Source organism: Amblyomma mixtum, chromosome 3 (genome assembly GCF_055824585.1).
Source record: "Amblyomma mixtum isolate Tamu chromosome 3, ASM5582458v1, whole genome shotgun sequence".
Taxonomy (NCBI): domain Eukaryota; kingdom Metazoa; phylum Arthropoda; class Arachnida; order Ixodida; family Ixodidae; genus Amblyomma; species Amblyomma mixtum.
The window spans coordinates 3,318,184-3,333,262 of record NC_143014.1 but is presented as its reverse complement, the minus strand read 5'-3'; the positions used below and the strand labels follow the sequence as shown (position 1 = coordinate 3,333,262).

At 41.8% G+C, this 15,079-nt stretch overlaps 1 protein-coding gene across 2 annotated transcripts; it reads right to left on the bottom strand.

The window, feature by feature from the left end:
- Positions 1-236: 236 nt before the first annotated feature.
- On the bottom strand, positions 237-13,543 carry LOC149349121 (uncharacterized). 2 transcript variants are annotated; one of them, XM_089578074.1, is made up of 13 exons: positions 13,070-13,543; positions 9,878-10,067; positions 8,894-8,968; positions 6,951-7,077; positions 6,686-6,762; positions 6,453-6,512; positions 6,205-6,264; positions 6,022-6,084; positions 5,267-5,329; positions 4,673-4,866; positions 4,203-4,362; positions 3,205-3,316; positions 237-1,362 (listed from the first exon to the last, which is right to left on the bottom strand). In XM_089578074.1, exons 2-13 carry the CDS (start codon positions 10,062-10,064, stop codon positions 1,284-1,286), a joined length of 1,257 nt encoding a protein of 418 aa, XP_089434200.1. In that variant the 5' UTR covers positions 10,065-10,067; positions 13,070-13,543; the 3' UTR covers positions 237-1,283. The 2 variants fall into 2 exon arrangements, with proteins under 2 accessions (XP_089434200.1, XP_089434201.1); XM_089578075.1 differs by lacking the exons at positions 6,453-6,512; positions 13,070-13,543 and having other exon boundaries at positions 9,878-12,742.
- Positions 13,544-15,079: the final 1,536 nt, after the last annotated feature.

Genomic DNA, 15,079 nt, shown 5'->3' with positions numbered 1-15,079 from the left:
AATACGATTTGACAGACTGAAGTTATAACCACTAACTGTTCTTATATGTAAGAGGCTTATTAGCACTGTTGATCTGCAGCAAATCTTAATTGCTAACATCAAAGCCTCTTGCATGTAAGAACAGTTAACGGCTAGCCTGCACCCGCCACATTTATAAACTTGGCAATTTACAGAAAAGTCAGCCAGTTGCACGCAGTTCTAGCATGCAAATAGCTTTAAAAAATAACGACTCAGTGTTGTGCAAGCTTTCACTTTAATAGTAATCAAATACGAAATGAAATACTTTTTATTTACACCCTGCTCAAGGGCCAAAGAGGGCATTACACACAGGATTCAGAAAAACCAATCTACTGTGGCAGTTGATTAAACAGTAGGTAAAGGCCATAACAAAGCAGCAGTCTGAAAAAAAAAAGCTAGAGAAGCAAAACAGAATGAAATATAAACATGATAATGTGAGGCGCACTGAAAAATAAAAATGCATAGAAAACGAACATGACAGACTTATGCACTGAGAAATATGGCTTGTCACAGCAACACCCTACACAAAACTGAAAAATAAGCATGAAAAGTAAGATTTGCTGGAAAACACAAGTACTTGGTGTTGTGAGTAAGCAAATAAAAGCCTTAAAAGAAAGAACATGACAAGGACTTATGCGCTTAGGAGCATGGTTTGCCGACAGCAACGACAAACAGAACTGAAAAATAAGCATAAAATGAAAGATACAATTTGGCGTGGCAAGTAAATAAATAAATATAAAAACATGACTAGATTTATGCACCTGAAAAAATCGTCCAGGAATTATCTAAAGAGAAAAGCATGAAATTCAAGATATACTTGTCCCTGCAAGTAAATAATTATCTGAAAAAAAAAAAAAAATGACTAGACTTATGTGCTCAGAAACACTGTCTACAGCAATGTAATGACCTGAAGAGAACTGAAAAGTAAGCAAGAAATGTAAGATATACTGTAAAACACAAGTATGGCAGTTGGCACTGTGAGTAAAATAAAAAAAAACATGACAAGGACTTATGCACAACTACACAACAGCAGCGATGTAAACAAAACTGAAAAATAAGTATGAAATGCAAGATATGCTAAGTGCAGTAAATAAAAGAACACATGACAAAGAATTCGCGCAACACAACAGCGACAATGTAAACAGAACTAAAAAATAAGCATGAAAACAAGTATTCCGCTTGGCGTCATGAGCAAATAAATAAAAATCTTAAAAAAACATATGGCATGGACTTGTGTGCCCATAAACTTAGTTTCCCTGGAATAACTAAATGTTCGCAGCTTCCACAAATGCTGAGACTGGCTGGCAGGTGGAGGTGAGGTGATCAGGAGTCCCCTTAGACATCCTGCAATGAGAAAATTATAGGTAACATACTTCAGTATGCTTTTATGAAGTTATGAAATAAGTGCCTTATGTTTTGTTTCCACATTAAGAATGGGACCTACATAAAAATTTTGCTTTGTTGTCCGCGGTCACACTGTCATACTGAAAAAAGCTGTATCATGCAAGGCAAAATGAATTGTCTGCAAAGAATGCCTTGTTAGCAACTATAGTGGTGCGAGAATAGTATTCTGAAACTAAACTGAATAATATAGTTTTGCTGGCAAAGTATATATAGAGAGCAGAAAAAATCAAACTGAATAGTGAGAACCAAATCAAACATCCACGCGATTATTCCCTGTGTTTGTGGATATTGACACAAACCAAACATTCATCCAGGAATGCTGTAACTAACGACTGAACACAGTCAGATTTTGCCCGATGATATTCATATTCACATAATGAAATTGCTTGTTCTTTCTGACGGTGATGGAAACAAGTGCTACACTTTGGCTGACATGAGGACAAGAGCAGTGCGCCACGACCTCCAATATCCGGCAAGGTGATAGGACATGTTTACTGAACCTGGCTGAACCTTGTTGATTCTAAACCATCGTCCATAAATTGGATTAATTTGCAGTCCTAATGGCACTGACTGCTCCTTGCACAAGCTGGCCATGCTGTGCATTGTCAGAGTAGGCTCTGTTTTAAAATAAGTCATCAGAAAAAAAAAAACACGCCCTATTCAAATTTGGTGCCTATGATCCAAATGCCTCACTTTATTCTGTTAGCTGCAAATTATTTGAAATGTGCACCTTTTCACTTGTTGAGTGAATCGAAACGGACATTTAATGTGTTATGAGAAAATACTGAATATTTGCACACCTGTTTAGTTAACTCAGCCTCTTGTAACATTAACAAGCTTTTTCTTTTAGGTAAGCTGCAGCCAAACAGTGGCCATGAGGCATCGCAGCTGTGTTTCAACAGCACAAAATTTCAGCATGCAAAAATGTATCACTGCACAGTTAGCTTCTTTTCCAATCCATCCCTGTGTGGTGTTCCACTACACATTTCACATCTTTTAGTCACATATATACAAAACATACGTAACATGCATTACTTCAAACAGCAGACCTGCTCTCTACCCCTGCAAATGTTACAAGAATCAAAAGCAAAATGCTGACTAAAAAAGTGAGGACAGGAAAAGAAAAAACTAAACACCAAAATCATTTTTTTAAATAGCCCCCTAGGACTTCTGCAGTATCCTTGATTAAACAGCTGTTGCAATAACAATTGTTAAAAGGGATTACATGACTCTATAGTCACTGTTAATTGGATAGCCAAGTCAATGTAATATCTAGTACGGTATTGCAGTAGATAGCACCCACTATATAAGAATATAAGAACTTTTAACACAACGGTAATTTCATATTTGTTCACTTTGCAAACAGTGAACAAAAAAAAAAACCCCGCAATACTTTACGAAGCTGCACAATATTTCATTTTTGCCGTCAGTCTTTTATCCATATGATTTCTTCACAAGTGCATTCAAATTGCTAAGGCACACCTCTGATGTCCAGGCTACTGGTAGTTTACACCTTCATTGTTAACAAGTGCAAAAAAGATGACAGAAGATAGAGAAGCCAACACAAGTGCCTATTCCTATAACTGGGCTTAGACCTAGTGACAGGGATGGGCTAATTACAAGCAAGGAGCTCAACCCATTAAACTAGTGAAATAGCCTGCCTCCACTTTCAAACAGTAGGGGGAAAAAGACAAGCCCACATGAGTACAAAGGTGACTTTTTTTTTCAAATTCTCAGTACATGTGGATAAGTGTATAAATCGCATCAGCACAATCCAAGTACCTCTTCTTGGCATTCTTCAGCCGTGCAGAGCAGTTCTTGAGCCACCCTTTAACTCCTGTTTGGATATCCTGCAGTGATGCCAGCGAGAGTCCATTCATAAGCCGTACTGCTTCTGTAAGAGGCAAAAAAAAAAAAAAAAATGACGGCATAAAAAACACTAAAACACAATCACGAGCACAACAGTTTCAAGGATCATGCTCTAGAGTATTATATGATCACGGTACATCATGATCGTTCTACAACACAAGACAGTGCAATGTTAGTTTAGTGCATTTTTGAATCAGCAGAATATGCTGAGCAAAACGAGATGCTACACCATCTGTCAGTAATCTGAAATGCACGTTGGCTGTTTTTGTTGCATCTACCCGCTGGTCTTGCTACACAACGCAATGCACACGTTTTGGCAATGTACAAAGTGTGTTTTATTCATTAACCACACATTTACGTTCAAGTAGGCCCTAAGCTGGCTAAAGAAGGACCTTGCTGTGTCGCTTGCGGCTCGAAAACTATGACTTCAAGTAAAGGTCAAACTGAAACCGAAACTGAGGCCAGATATGCCAGAACTAAAGCACTGCTCCGCAGCCTTGGTTGCATAGCCACAAAAAGTTGCCCGGGAGTAAAGGTTTTTTTGCCAGGCGAAGTAAGAGAGGGCTTCAGCTGAGTAGGATACAACGTGAAAACAGCAGCTATCCTACTAAAACAGCAGAACTATGGGCAATGGTACGTATGCAGCATGTGTATTACTGAAAAGTAAAGAGATCAGTTTTAATTTTTGACAGTAACAAACAAGTTAGAGACCTAGAAATTCTTGTGCCGATATGATGCTTTAACCACGAACTACTATATCAATGAAAAATTATGTATGTTGTTTGTATCCAGCTATGATATGACCATATATCTTACAAGCGCTGTTTAGCGGTTTGCAAAAATTTCAGCACTCAAGAATCTAATGCCAGAACTGCCTTGAGTAGTCATATGTGACATGGGAGTATACTCACTCTGGATCACATTGAATAGTTCCAAGTTAGCAAACACCTTCTTGCCTTTCTGGCCATACAAGCTATAATGTTGGCCCAAAGAGTCATCAATCAACTTTGATAATATCCTTGTCGTCGCAGCTTGGGCAGTGGTTCCACCTATACCAGCAAGCTGGCGAACCTGTAAAACCAGTAGGGGTTATGTAATACATGTTTTTGGCAGGAAATCTGTCCAGCAGCATTGCTAATGTAATGCCCACATTGCACTTGCTTTTACTTTACATATCCATGGCCACATCCTTCTTTAATTTCCTGCCACACTAATTATGTGCTCCCAATGAACCATATATGCACACTACGAGCAACTTGTGCACTCTGCTTTATGCCTTGCATCCTTCTCTGAGTACCCTGTCAGGTACATGAACTGGCAACTATGTTTATTCACCAAAAGCAAATGAACCACACCAGCACACTTGTAAAATGAAACATACCAGTCGTGCATGAAACTCTTGACATTTCAGCTTTTTTTCAATTTCTTGGATATCCTCCTCTGTTTTCAATGGTAAAATGACAGATTCTCCAGACCCTCCACTATCACCGCACTGTCCTTTTTCCAACAGCCCTTTTATCGCTCTAAGCTCTTTCTTCACAAAGCAAACTTCTCGCAGAATCCGAAGTGCATTATCTGAAAAGAGTAACCAAGAAACAGAAGTAAATGCATTAAGCCATAAAGTAGAAGCACACGTCATGCCTGTTGTTCTGATGGAGCAAGTATGTGGCATGCTGTATACAGATTGAAAGGACTGGATATTACATGGTGCTGCCCACAAAAGCAAATTGTGCTGCAGTACCAAGCCCAAAGAGCCAGCACAACTCTACAGCTTGATTTTGACAGAAATCTGATTCAACTGGCTGAGTAAAGCAGTTCATACTTGAATAAATTTACTTTACTGTTGACACAGTTCTTATTGCACATGAAACAAACTTTCCTACTCTCTATATTTACTGAGATAGATCCATTGTGCAATTATTTCCTGCATGGTGCTCAAGTATTTTGTTTTCTATTTGCAAGAATTTTTATTTACCAGAGCTGATGCTTCCTGCTTCTGATGCTGCCCGGTCTTTCACATGTGAGCATCCAAGGCAGGCTGCATATAAAGCAAAAATGTTAATACAATGAATGATGAACCTCTTCCATATTATACACCAGTGTTTTTAACGTTCATCAATATGTAATGTTTTTTGCTACTATGCTGAAGTTAAAGTACCCGACGAACCAAAATTTGAGAGGTCTTTCGGACCACAACTGCCCCAAATAGATCAAACAAAGTAAGTGTTCACTTAATAGCAAAAAGTACTGCAAGACGATAGAAATAGACTCTCATAAATTGATTACAACTCAAAATTTCAATTGAAACAGTTACTTCTAGCTTCAAATGACTGAACATGAAGTCAGATATATGTGCATTCATACTGAATAATTTATGCTCAAGCCCAACAATCGGTGTCACAGTATGCTCAAAGAAGTAACTAGACACTGCTTCCTGGTGGCGACTGACTGTGCCCAACATAACATAAGGTAGCATTTGTATACCTCAAGGATTTGGTGGCAAAAATCCCATGGAAGTGTGTGATGCTTCAGAGCTCTGTTTTACTGCAAGCAAAAATAACTACACATAGTTGGATATAGTTACATAAATGCTGCGTCCATTATGCTGCACACATTACTATACAGTTAGACCCGAAAAGCAGTCATACGATGCTCAGACTGGCAATGGAAACCTATGCAGCTTGATGGCACCTAATTGCACTTAACATATAATAAGGCAGGTGTGCGTACCTGAACTTGGTGACATAACGCCTGTGGAAGTGTGGGCTGCTCCGAATTCGAAGTGCCTTTTCTCTGTGGGCAAGGATGATGCGTGTAGCTTATAATAACATATATACATACATATGCAGATACAAAGACATGCGCAGGGTTCTGCATTAGGGGGAGGCAAGTTTCACCGCAATGCAAGCATACCTTGAGTACTTGGTGGCAGAACACTTGTCGAGGTGTGAGATGTTTCAGAATTTCGCCCCTCTGCCGGTAGAAATGATTGCATATAGCTGGATGCATTTACACTAAGACTGTATCGATCACACTCTACACATATACTATAATGCAAGCAAATTATAAACTGAAATACTCCAAGCCAAAGAACTTCAGCAACACTGATTAAAAGCTCTTAAACTCAAATGAAATTAGCTGCTCCTAGCATTTAACAGTACCTGAACGACTTGTTGCCAAAATGCCAGCAGAAGTGGGTGATGATTCAAAACTTCTTTCCCCTGCAGACAATGGAGACTGCATATAGCTGGATATATTTACATGAATGTTGCATGCATTTCCCTAAGCAGACTTGCTTAAGTAAAAGCCTGAAACACCTACACCAGCAAATAAGCACTGTGCAACTCAGTGCTGCTTAACAGTACCGAACATATGGTAACGCTAGTGACCTCACCTGAAGGACATGGTGACAAAATGCCTGTGGACGTGTGCAATGCTGCAGAACTGTTCTCTCCATGCAAAGTTGAACCACTGCAATTAGAAGCAACAACACAAAATTAACCAAACAAGAAAAATTATAACCTCCATGAATATGGTGTTTCTTTGTCATGAAAAGAGTACTTTTGAAATTCAGCTCCTAAATTAGAACAAGCTCTTTGAAAGAATCAGTTATTTTCTTATCACCCAGAAATTTTCTTGAGAAAGGGAACGTTCCATGCCTTTGAGACCTGAAAGGTGAGGGTGGAATACCACGGAGTCCAAAATCTTTGTTTCCATCTTCAAAATCAGAGATATCAGAGCTGCTCAAACTTGCCGATACCTTCTTTCGCTTCCCACGACCCTTCTCTGAAAATGAAATGTGAATTTGCAGCAAAAAAGTTCAAGGCGATGTCTATACTGGGTACCGATTCTAAATATCAACAGTTTGTGAATGCCACTAGCACGAAGGTGAGAAATTCACCACATAAATAGCCACCCCACTCAGAACTCCATAGATAAGACTGCTAGAAGTGAATTTACAATTTTTTTTAATTACTATAGATCTGCATTTTAAAAATTATGATGAGTACCCTGGTGTAGCCTTTGCAGATTGGTTATACAGCGAGGCAGGTATTCTGGTTGCTACAGAGCTAAACAATTCAATTAGCTAAAATCAAGTAATGAACTTCATTTTTGATTTCAAGGGCAATACTCTATAATTTGATGGCCATCAAAAAAGATGATTCTCCTTTCTAAATTTTCTTAATTGGTCTTATGCCTCAAAATTTCAAACGCCAGATATAGTATCTGGAAGGTAGTTGAGCTTGCTTTCACACATTGCACATTTATAAAATAGCTTTGCTAGGTGCAGTACTGTCACCAAAAATCATATTATATTCTTTCACATAAATATGCAAACAGTATTCAATATTACTACTCAAAAATATAAGCAGTACCATTTTTAAATGTGCAATGGGTGAATTGCCAACTCGAGAAGATTCCAGATGCATAATTTTGGCTTCTAGAGATGCTGTGGTGAAAGTGAAGTGAAATTGTGAAAAAAAAAAAAAAAGGCACTGACTTTTACTGACAACATACTCTAGCGAGGCCGCTATCATGCAATCCACACAGACTACATTGGTCCCAAACAAGCACCTGTGCTATGATTTAATTTTCTGCTCAGCACACCGCTCAAGAGCTCTAGATAAATGATCGAATCGAAATGCACAGATAGCACTGAGATGTCTCTCATAGTTTGTTTAAAGACATCTGTACACAGGGTAACAAAGGAGAAAGGAGATGGCTACACAGTATGAAAGAGCACTGAACAAGGGTTGAGGGGGCCCGAGCCTGCAAGCCAAGCCAACATTTTAACAAGGGATCTTGTCTTCATCTGAGATAAGCCCCTTTGTTGAAATGTTGGCTCGCCTTGCAAACCAAGGTACCCCAACCCTTGTTCAGTGCTTTTCCATATATCTGTGCATAGAGACATCACTCGCTATAACTCACTTATCAAAACATGACTCTCACCACTTCAGCTATATCGTTTCAACACCTTAAAATTTAGCTGCTAACAGCAAATATGCAAAGTAAGCTTGTGTTGCCAGCTATGAAATGGGAAAATGTCATTTCAGATAAAGAGCAAGCCAGTTCTCATGCCAAGTAAAGTACAGCCAGCCGTCACAGTTTCAAAGAACCTCTTCACTACTATACTTACAGCTGATCATTGTTTAAACAAGTTTATTTACATCATCCCTTCTTATAATGTACACTAACAGCAAAGTCCAGTGCAAAACATTTTTTCACATGACAGATGATGAAGCAGGTGGCCTACTCACTCCGAAATTCTACCACTGATAGGACACAGAAAGATGCGCCAAAGCCTCTCTTGGGCATGTGATCAATCAGATCAGTAAGATTCACTGAGTATTGCATATCCAAATGGCAACTATTCAAAGCATAGCATCATGCAAAGATAGTATCCAGCTTAGCAAGTATTGAGCAAATTAGGCTACTTTGTTTGCATAAATGATAAATGGTTAAGCCATAAAGCTGTGCAGTAACTAGTTCTTAATTCACAGTATTTTCTTGTTCACAACTTTCAAAGCCAGAGTACACCTTTTCAAAGCTCTAGTGGCAGTACTTCTGAAATATTTAATACTTGGAATTGAGGGCTACATACCTTGATCTGTTGAAGTTGCGATGTCATCTGTATCCTCAGCTTTTCTTAATTTTGATCTTGCCCTTTGGTATGTGTCTAAAATAAAACGAAATTGGACGTTCAGCATTCATTTTAGCCCAATTTAAAGCCTCCAACAGTGAATGTCAAAAACAATTGTTTAAAAATCTAATGTGAAATGTTTCCTTATGACTTCAGTAAAAATAACACTACTGAACATACTGTCAAAGGCAGACCGCAATGAAGAAAGAATTTTGGAGGTTTGTCCTGGTTAGACCACATTATATGAGTAACCTCTGTCAATCATGGCAGTATATTTGTATGGCTTAATAACCTTTCCTTCATTCCAGCAAGCTATATTGGCAAGATGATCCGACTCAGTGCCTGCACCATAGAGTTGACATATTCAAAGCAGCGCGTGCCTTATTTGCGGCAAGACTGAAGGGCCATGCACCAGCAAATCAGCTGTTCTACCCTGGCCTAGTCACTTGGTACACAGCAGCATCTCTCCCCAGCAAATCATGCATGTTACTTCATATGGGAACACCTCCAGCAGAGGAAGGTCGAAACCGTGCCTAATTTGATCATGAGAGTTGCAGTATGAAAAGTAGAGCTTATACTCTAAAATTTCCACTCCAAAAATACTGATAAATTTTATAATCAGTTTTAACAAATGAAACGTCAACAGGACAAATGAAACACGACCACTCTGCTTCCAAAGCTAAGAATTATGGTGATCTATATTGTGGAAATCCAATTTTCACTTTGTATAAAAGTAAAACTCAACTGTGCTGGTGTTAACTATGAAGTGACTACTATCTTGTTTCACTGTTTGTGCTTCATCGCATCCATGTTGCATTAAATGCAGACAGTTCATGCTATATTAAATATTCCTTTAATTAACCAGCAGAATTCAACATATATCCTCTTTTCTTAATCCCATAAGATTAAGAAAAGATAACAGGGAAAACACACTGGTTTTCTTACCTTCAAAACTCAGAACGTGAACAGTGTGCTTCTTGAAAGAAGCATCTGGCACTTCTCGGTGTTTCACCGCCTTGACGGTACGAGTTGCACGGAACGCTGTTGGCCACAGACACTCGTCTCCTTTTAGCCAATTTGTTGGCACCACATCGACTGAGTCATCGGATAAAAAACGAACTATAGCAAACATTGCCTGAAAAAGTGAAAACTATTAGGCTGCAGACAGTAAAAGCATTGAAGTGTTGGTAAAAAGTAGACAATTAAAGATACAACAACACATACATCTGATGATGAGGCAAAATTACATAGTATGAAGCAATGGAAAAGCTAAATACTCAATATTGGAACCTAAATAAGGAAGCAGCATACATTTTGACTGGACACGCGATACCGGCCACACCTTGCAAGATGACAGATGAGATACAACAAAAATGCCCACGTCACTGGAGCGGCAAGGTACAGTGTAGAAATCTCTCACCTCTGTGAACTGTCTGCCCACAATCACTTTTGAACCTGCTTCATCAAAGCAAAAATCGGAGACTAGGATTACGCAACAGTTGGAGAGAATGCAGCCATTGTCTCCAATAGCCGATTTAAGGACAAACTTTGGAAAGACGGCAGTGTGAAACTGTGGCCCCCTGCAGTCATTCGGTAGCTGTCCTCCCATATGCATCTTCTTGAAAACAATGGAAGGTTCTGGACCATTCTGGAAGGCATTGAGGTTGCCACTCTCTTTGAGCTCAATTAATCTGTTGTGCAACTGCTCAAGCGGGCGAGTTGAACTGCGAAGCAGCTGTTTCAGACGAAACATAAAGCTTTCAGCCGGGAAGGCACTGAAATTGTCTAATGCTCCATAGTTTGCTACATCATCAGCAAGATGCACTAGCCCATGGACATTATATGAAACTTTCCCGCGACCATACAATGACTTGAAACTGCGAACAAAAAAACAAAGAAGGTCCTTGGCATAATTATTGTATGTCATGCACATGGATGGGCTAGCAAGTATGATAATAGCAACATGCAGTACGAGGAAATGTTCATACCTCTCTTGCCCTAGGACACCTTTCAACACTACTGGACCAAAGTATAAAACAAAGGAACGGAATTCAGTTGCCTTCCAAAAGCCAAGATCCTTCAAAGACCGTGGTAGTCGTGCCAGTTCACCGCAGCAAAATTGTTTCAAGTCAACCAAACGCTGAGATATTTCATTTACAGACAGTGATGGCAGGCGGTAAGATTTACTGCCCTTAATCCACAGAAGCAGCAGCTTCTTCACAACACCAATGCAGACCAAATGCATATAATCTAAAGGAAACTGTGTGACTAGGCCTACAGGCAAGGACTGAAGGGGCGTGTCTTTTACATGGTGTTCTTCTTGTGCTTTTTGAGCAAATGACTGATCTGTTCGCAGCTGTGCGTCAGATTCAAGAAAAACGACCGTTCCATCTACAAACTCGCCCTCTTGTGTGCACTTTCCGCAGCCAAAGTAGCCGGAGTGCGACTTGGTGCCTAACAAGAATGCTTTAGCCGGTGCGTCACAAACAAATCCCCTTACATAAACAGAGAATATTTGTCCACAGAAATGGAATCCATTTGCCAAGAGGTCTTGAAGCTCAGCAAGGAAATCCGAAAGGTACTCCTCAACGGAATTTGGCTTTGCATGGCCATGATAACAGCCAATCAAGAATACTCCACTATGAGCTACGTCCTGAGTTTTACCAAGAACTGGCCAAAACTGACTGTGAGTGCTTTTGGTTAGTGGCAGCCCATCAACATAAAACATTATACCAATTTGGGGTGGTATGGTCGAAAGGTCACTGACTTGTACAAGTAGGCTTTTCAAACTCTCTGCAATGCCGAAGTGAAAATAGGAACCTGGTGGCACATCTCTAGTTACTGCGCATGCCCTGCGAGGTGTAGACAGCAAAGTTCTTGGGTCGCGCGGCAAGCCTGAGAAGATGGGGTAACGCCTCAACTCATTCATAAGTGAGGAAAGGGCTCCATGAGTGATCTTATGATCACCAGACCATTCAGTCAGGAAGTGTTTCATGCGACACACTGAATCACTATTTGCCATGGCACTATTTGTCTGTTTTTCACTGATGCTGCTCAAAAAAGTTCCAGGCAAAGCCTCAACCTCGGAATCTGTAGAGAATGCATCTGAAGGGAAGCTCTTGCTTGACGCAGTTTCATCTGAGCTACTGTCGTGAACAGGCACAGGTTCAGAATTAGTGCATCCCACTCCTACCTGCAGACAGCTGTCATGAAAAGCACCATCTTGTGCCAACTCAGTTGGGCAAGATCTGCCAAAATCGGCCCCCCTTGCAAGGTCACCACAACTGCTTGAAACTGAAAAAATGCGCGCGTTCGGATTATCCTCAGAATTTGAACTGCCTGAAACCGAAACAATGCGCGCGCTCGGATTATCCTGTTCAAAGGACGGCAGCTCAGATGAAACCTCTTCATCTCCAGAAAGGGTATCAGCATGACTACTAGGTGAATCCATTCCCTCATGAGAGCTGCATTCAGATACGTCACCACCAATCTCGCATTCGAACTCTGACGTAGTGCAAACATTATTGGAGGCGTTCCTGTCCACCCAGTTACTACAGCTTGCTTCTGCAGTGCTCCGGGTATCAGTCGTGATAGGCTGAGAGCTACATGTAGAAACTTTTGACACAATTTTATTTAACCGGCGCCTCTTCTGCCACCGCGAAAGACTTTCAAAGGGTTTCTTTGGCCGCTCCATATTACACATTGCGCGCACCTGACAATCCGGCGGGTACACCTACACGCTCATCTTAGTTGAAAATGGAGCACTGTCATACGAGAGCTCGCGGGTCGGCGCACACGTGCACGATGTAACTAAGCGAGAAATAAACGGGGCAAGCCTACCGGAGTCGGCAGCACTAACAATTAACACCGAGACGCCCCGCTGACGATAAAGTCAGTCACCAAATATGCAGTCAGCAAAAATTCCAGTGAGGAAGCGCTAGTTTTTGCCCAGCATGCATATAGTCCTATATTTTTTTTTGGCCGCGGTACATAATTACATTTCGCGTGCACGTGGATGCATGCCTGTAGTACATCTGACAATCCGGTCGGGATACTGGATACACATAAAACACCTATACGTGCATGCTATCCTAGTTGACAATTGAGTACTGCTCATCAAAAACGTAAGGACACTACCCGAATATAGGCGCCGCTCCCACACCGGGTTGATGTTGACACCAAAGAAGCACGATCAATAGCGACGACGGAGCAACCGCTCCAGTTCCTTTCTCCGGCTTGTCTGACAGTTTGCGCGGGAACAACGGTCAATGTGCAGTACCGCAGTTAACAAAATTAAATCAATTCAAGATACGAATACAATAATTTCAAGTGACAATTAAAATGAAAATAAAAAAAAATTAAAATATGATGAGAAACAAATACTAATAATAAAATTAAGTTTTCAATTTTATCAAGGTTGGAATCGCTGCAGTCCTGGGGTGAGTGCGGTTGAGGTAGTGACGTCGGCAACATCCAGTAACGGTAGCTGAGAAAAAGTAAGCCGGAGAAGCATCACAATGCATTGTGCTTGTTACAAACGTCTGGCCGGTCGGATCCCGGAGCTGGAACAGATCCCCCTGATCTGATCATAGAGATTACGGAACTCCGATAAATTAATTCAAACGTAGCATTTGTCGGCAATTTCCTCACTGGCGTCCCAGAACCCTCCTCGCAGCTAGCGCCGCCTCTCCTCCTCCGCTCTTTTCTCCCTTCTCCTCTTTTTTTCTTTCACGGCTGTTGCGCTCTTCGGTCTATTCCTCCGGCGAGTCTGCCTCCGCGCACCGCCGCCGCGAATCTGCGCGTCTTCTGAACCGCGGCCTGGTCAGTGCGCCTCTCAATGTGCTGACGCATGAACACGTAGGTGGTGGTGGAAACGTTTATTGCCAATGATGTAAATCGTAGGGGGCGCCTGGTTTGCCGCAAAAGTTTGCATGATTACGAGAATTGGTCTGCAGCAGTATTGGGAGCAGTCCGGGTTTGTAGTTGTCGCCAATGTGCAGCCTGCGCTATGGTGAGGGACGGAGCGGGGGGTGCGTATTCCCTTCTTTTGTCTCGGTAATACGAGAGAATATCACGGAAGGAGACCAGGTAATGCGCGGGCCGCGGGCGAACGGACCGTCGTGTGAATCGCCCTTTAACGCCATTTTAAGTACGTGCGCAGTCGCCTTCTTTGCGCGAGGAACGTGCCGGCCACACAAATGGCTCGAAGGGCAACGCGAAAATCGCGAGCCGGCCGCCCTAGAAGCTCGCCAGGAGCAGAACAGCTGTGAAAGACAATACGAGCAGAATCGCTTTATTAAGGCGAAAGCCTTTAATGCCTCATACTGTCGTGAGCAGGGAATGCACTACCTGGTCTCCTTCCGTGATATTCTCTCGTATTACCGAGACAAAAGAAGGGAATACGCACCCCCCGCTCCGTCCCTCACCATAGCGCAGGCTGCACATTGGCGACAACTACAAACCCGGACTGCTCAATACCCAATACTGCAGCATGCCCGATACCCAGACCAATTCTCGTAATCATGCAAACTTTTGCGGCAAACCAGGCGCCCCCTACGATTTACATCGTTGGCAATAAACGTTTCCACCACCACCTACGTGTTCATGCGTCAGCACATTGAGAGGCGCGCTGACCAGGCCGCGGTTCAGAAGACGCGCAGATTCGCGGCGGCGGTGCGCGGAGGCAGACTCGCCGGAGGAATAGACCGAAGCGCGCAACAGCCGTGAAAGAAAAAAAGAGGAGAAGGGAAAAAAGAGCGGAGGAGGAGAGGCGGCGCTGCGAGGAGGGTTCTGGGACGCCAGTGAGGAAATTGCCCATTTGTCAACTTATTCAGGCGCGGATTTGAGCGGCAAAAAAATTGGTGTGGCTTGATTGGTTTATGTGGTTTATATTAATATGTTATGACAACATCCCTTTGAAATAAAGCGACTGAGGCTAGTTATAGTTATGTGAGACTCCGTGAAGGGCTGCGGAAATTTCTACCACCTGTGTATATTTTATAGGGTTCTTTGGCGTGCCCTGATATCGCACGCACAGTGTAGGTAGCTGTTCCTGATCCTACGGGGTTGGGATAGGTAGGTCAACGCCGCTTGCGGCGGGGGCTAGCCTGCCACAGGAATTTTATCTCTTGTAGGCCGTCATTGCAC

Bases quoted from the DNA above. Each gene is read 5' to 3' on its own strand.
- LOC149349121 (XM_089578074.1), bottom strand. From the start codon at position 10,064: ATGTTTGCTATAGTTCGTTTTTTATCCGATGACTCAGTCGATGTGGTG. The intron at 6,265-6,452 runs GTACTGTTAAAT...TTCTACCGGCAG, and splicing joins TTTGGCAACAAGTCGTTCAG to AGGGGCGAAATTCTGAAACA. The intron at 6,085-6,204 runs GTATGCTTGCAT...CCTTGCCCACAG, and splicing joins TCTGCCACCAAGTACTCAAG to AGAAAAGGCACTTCGAATTC.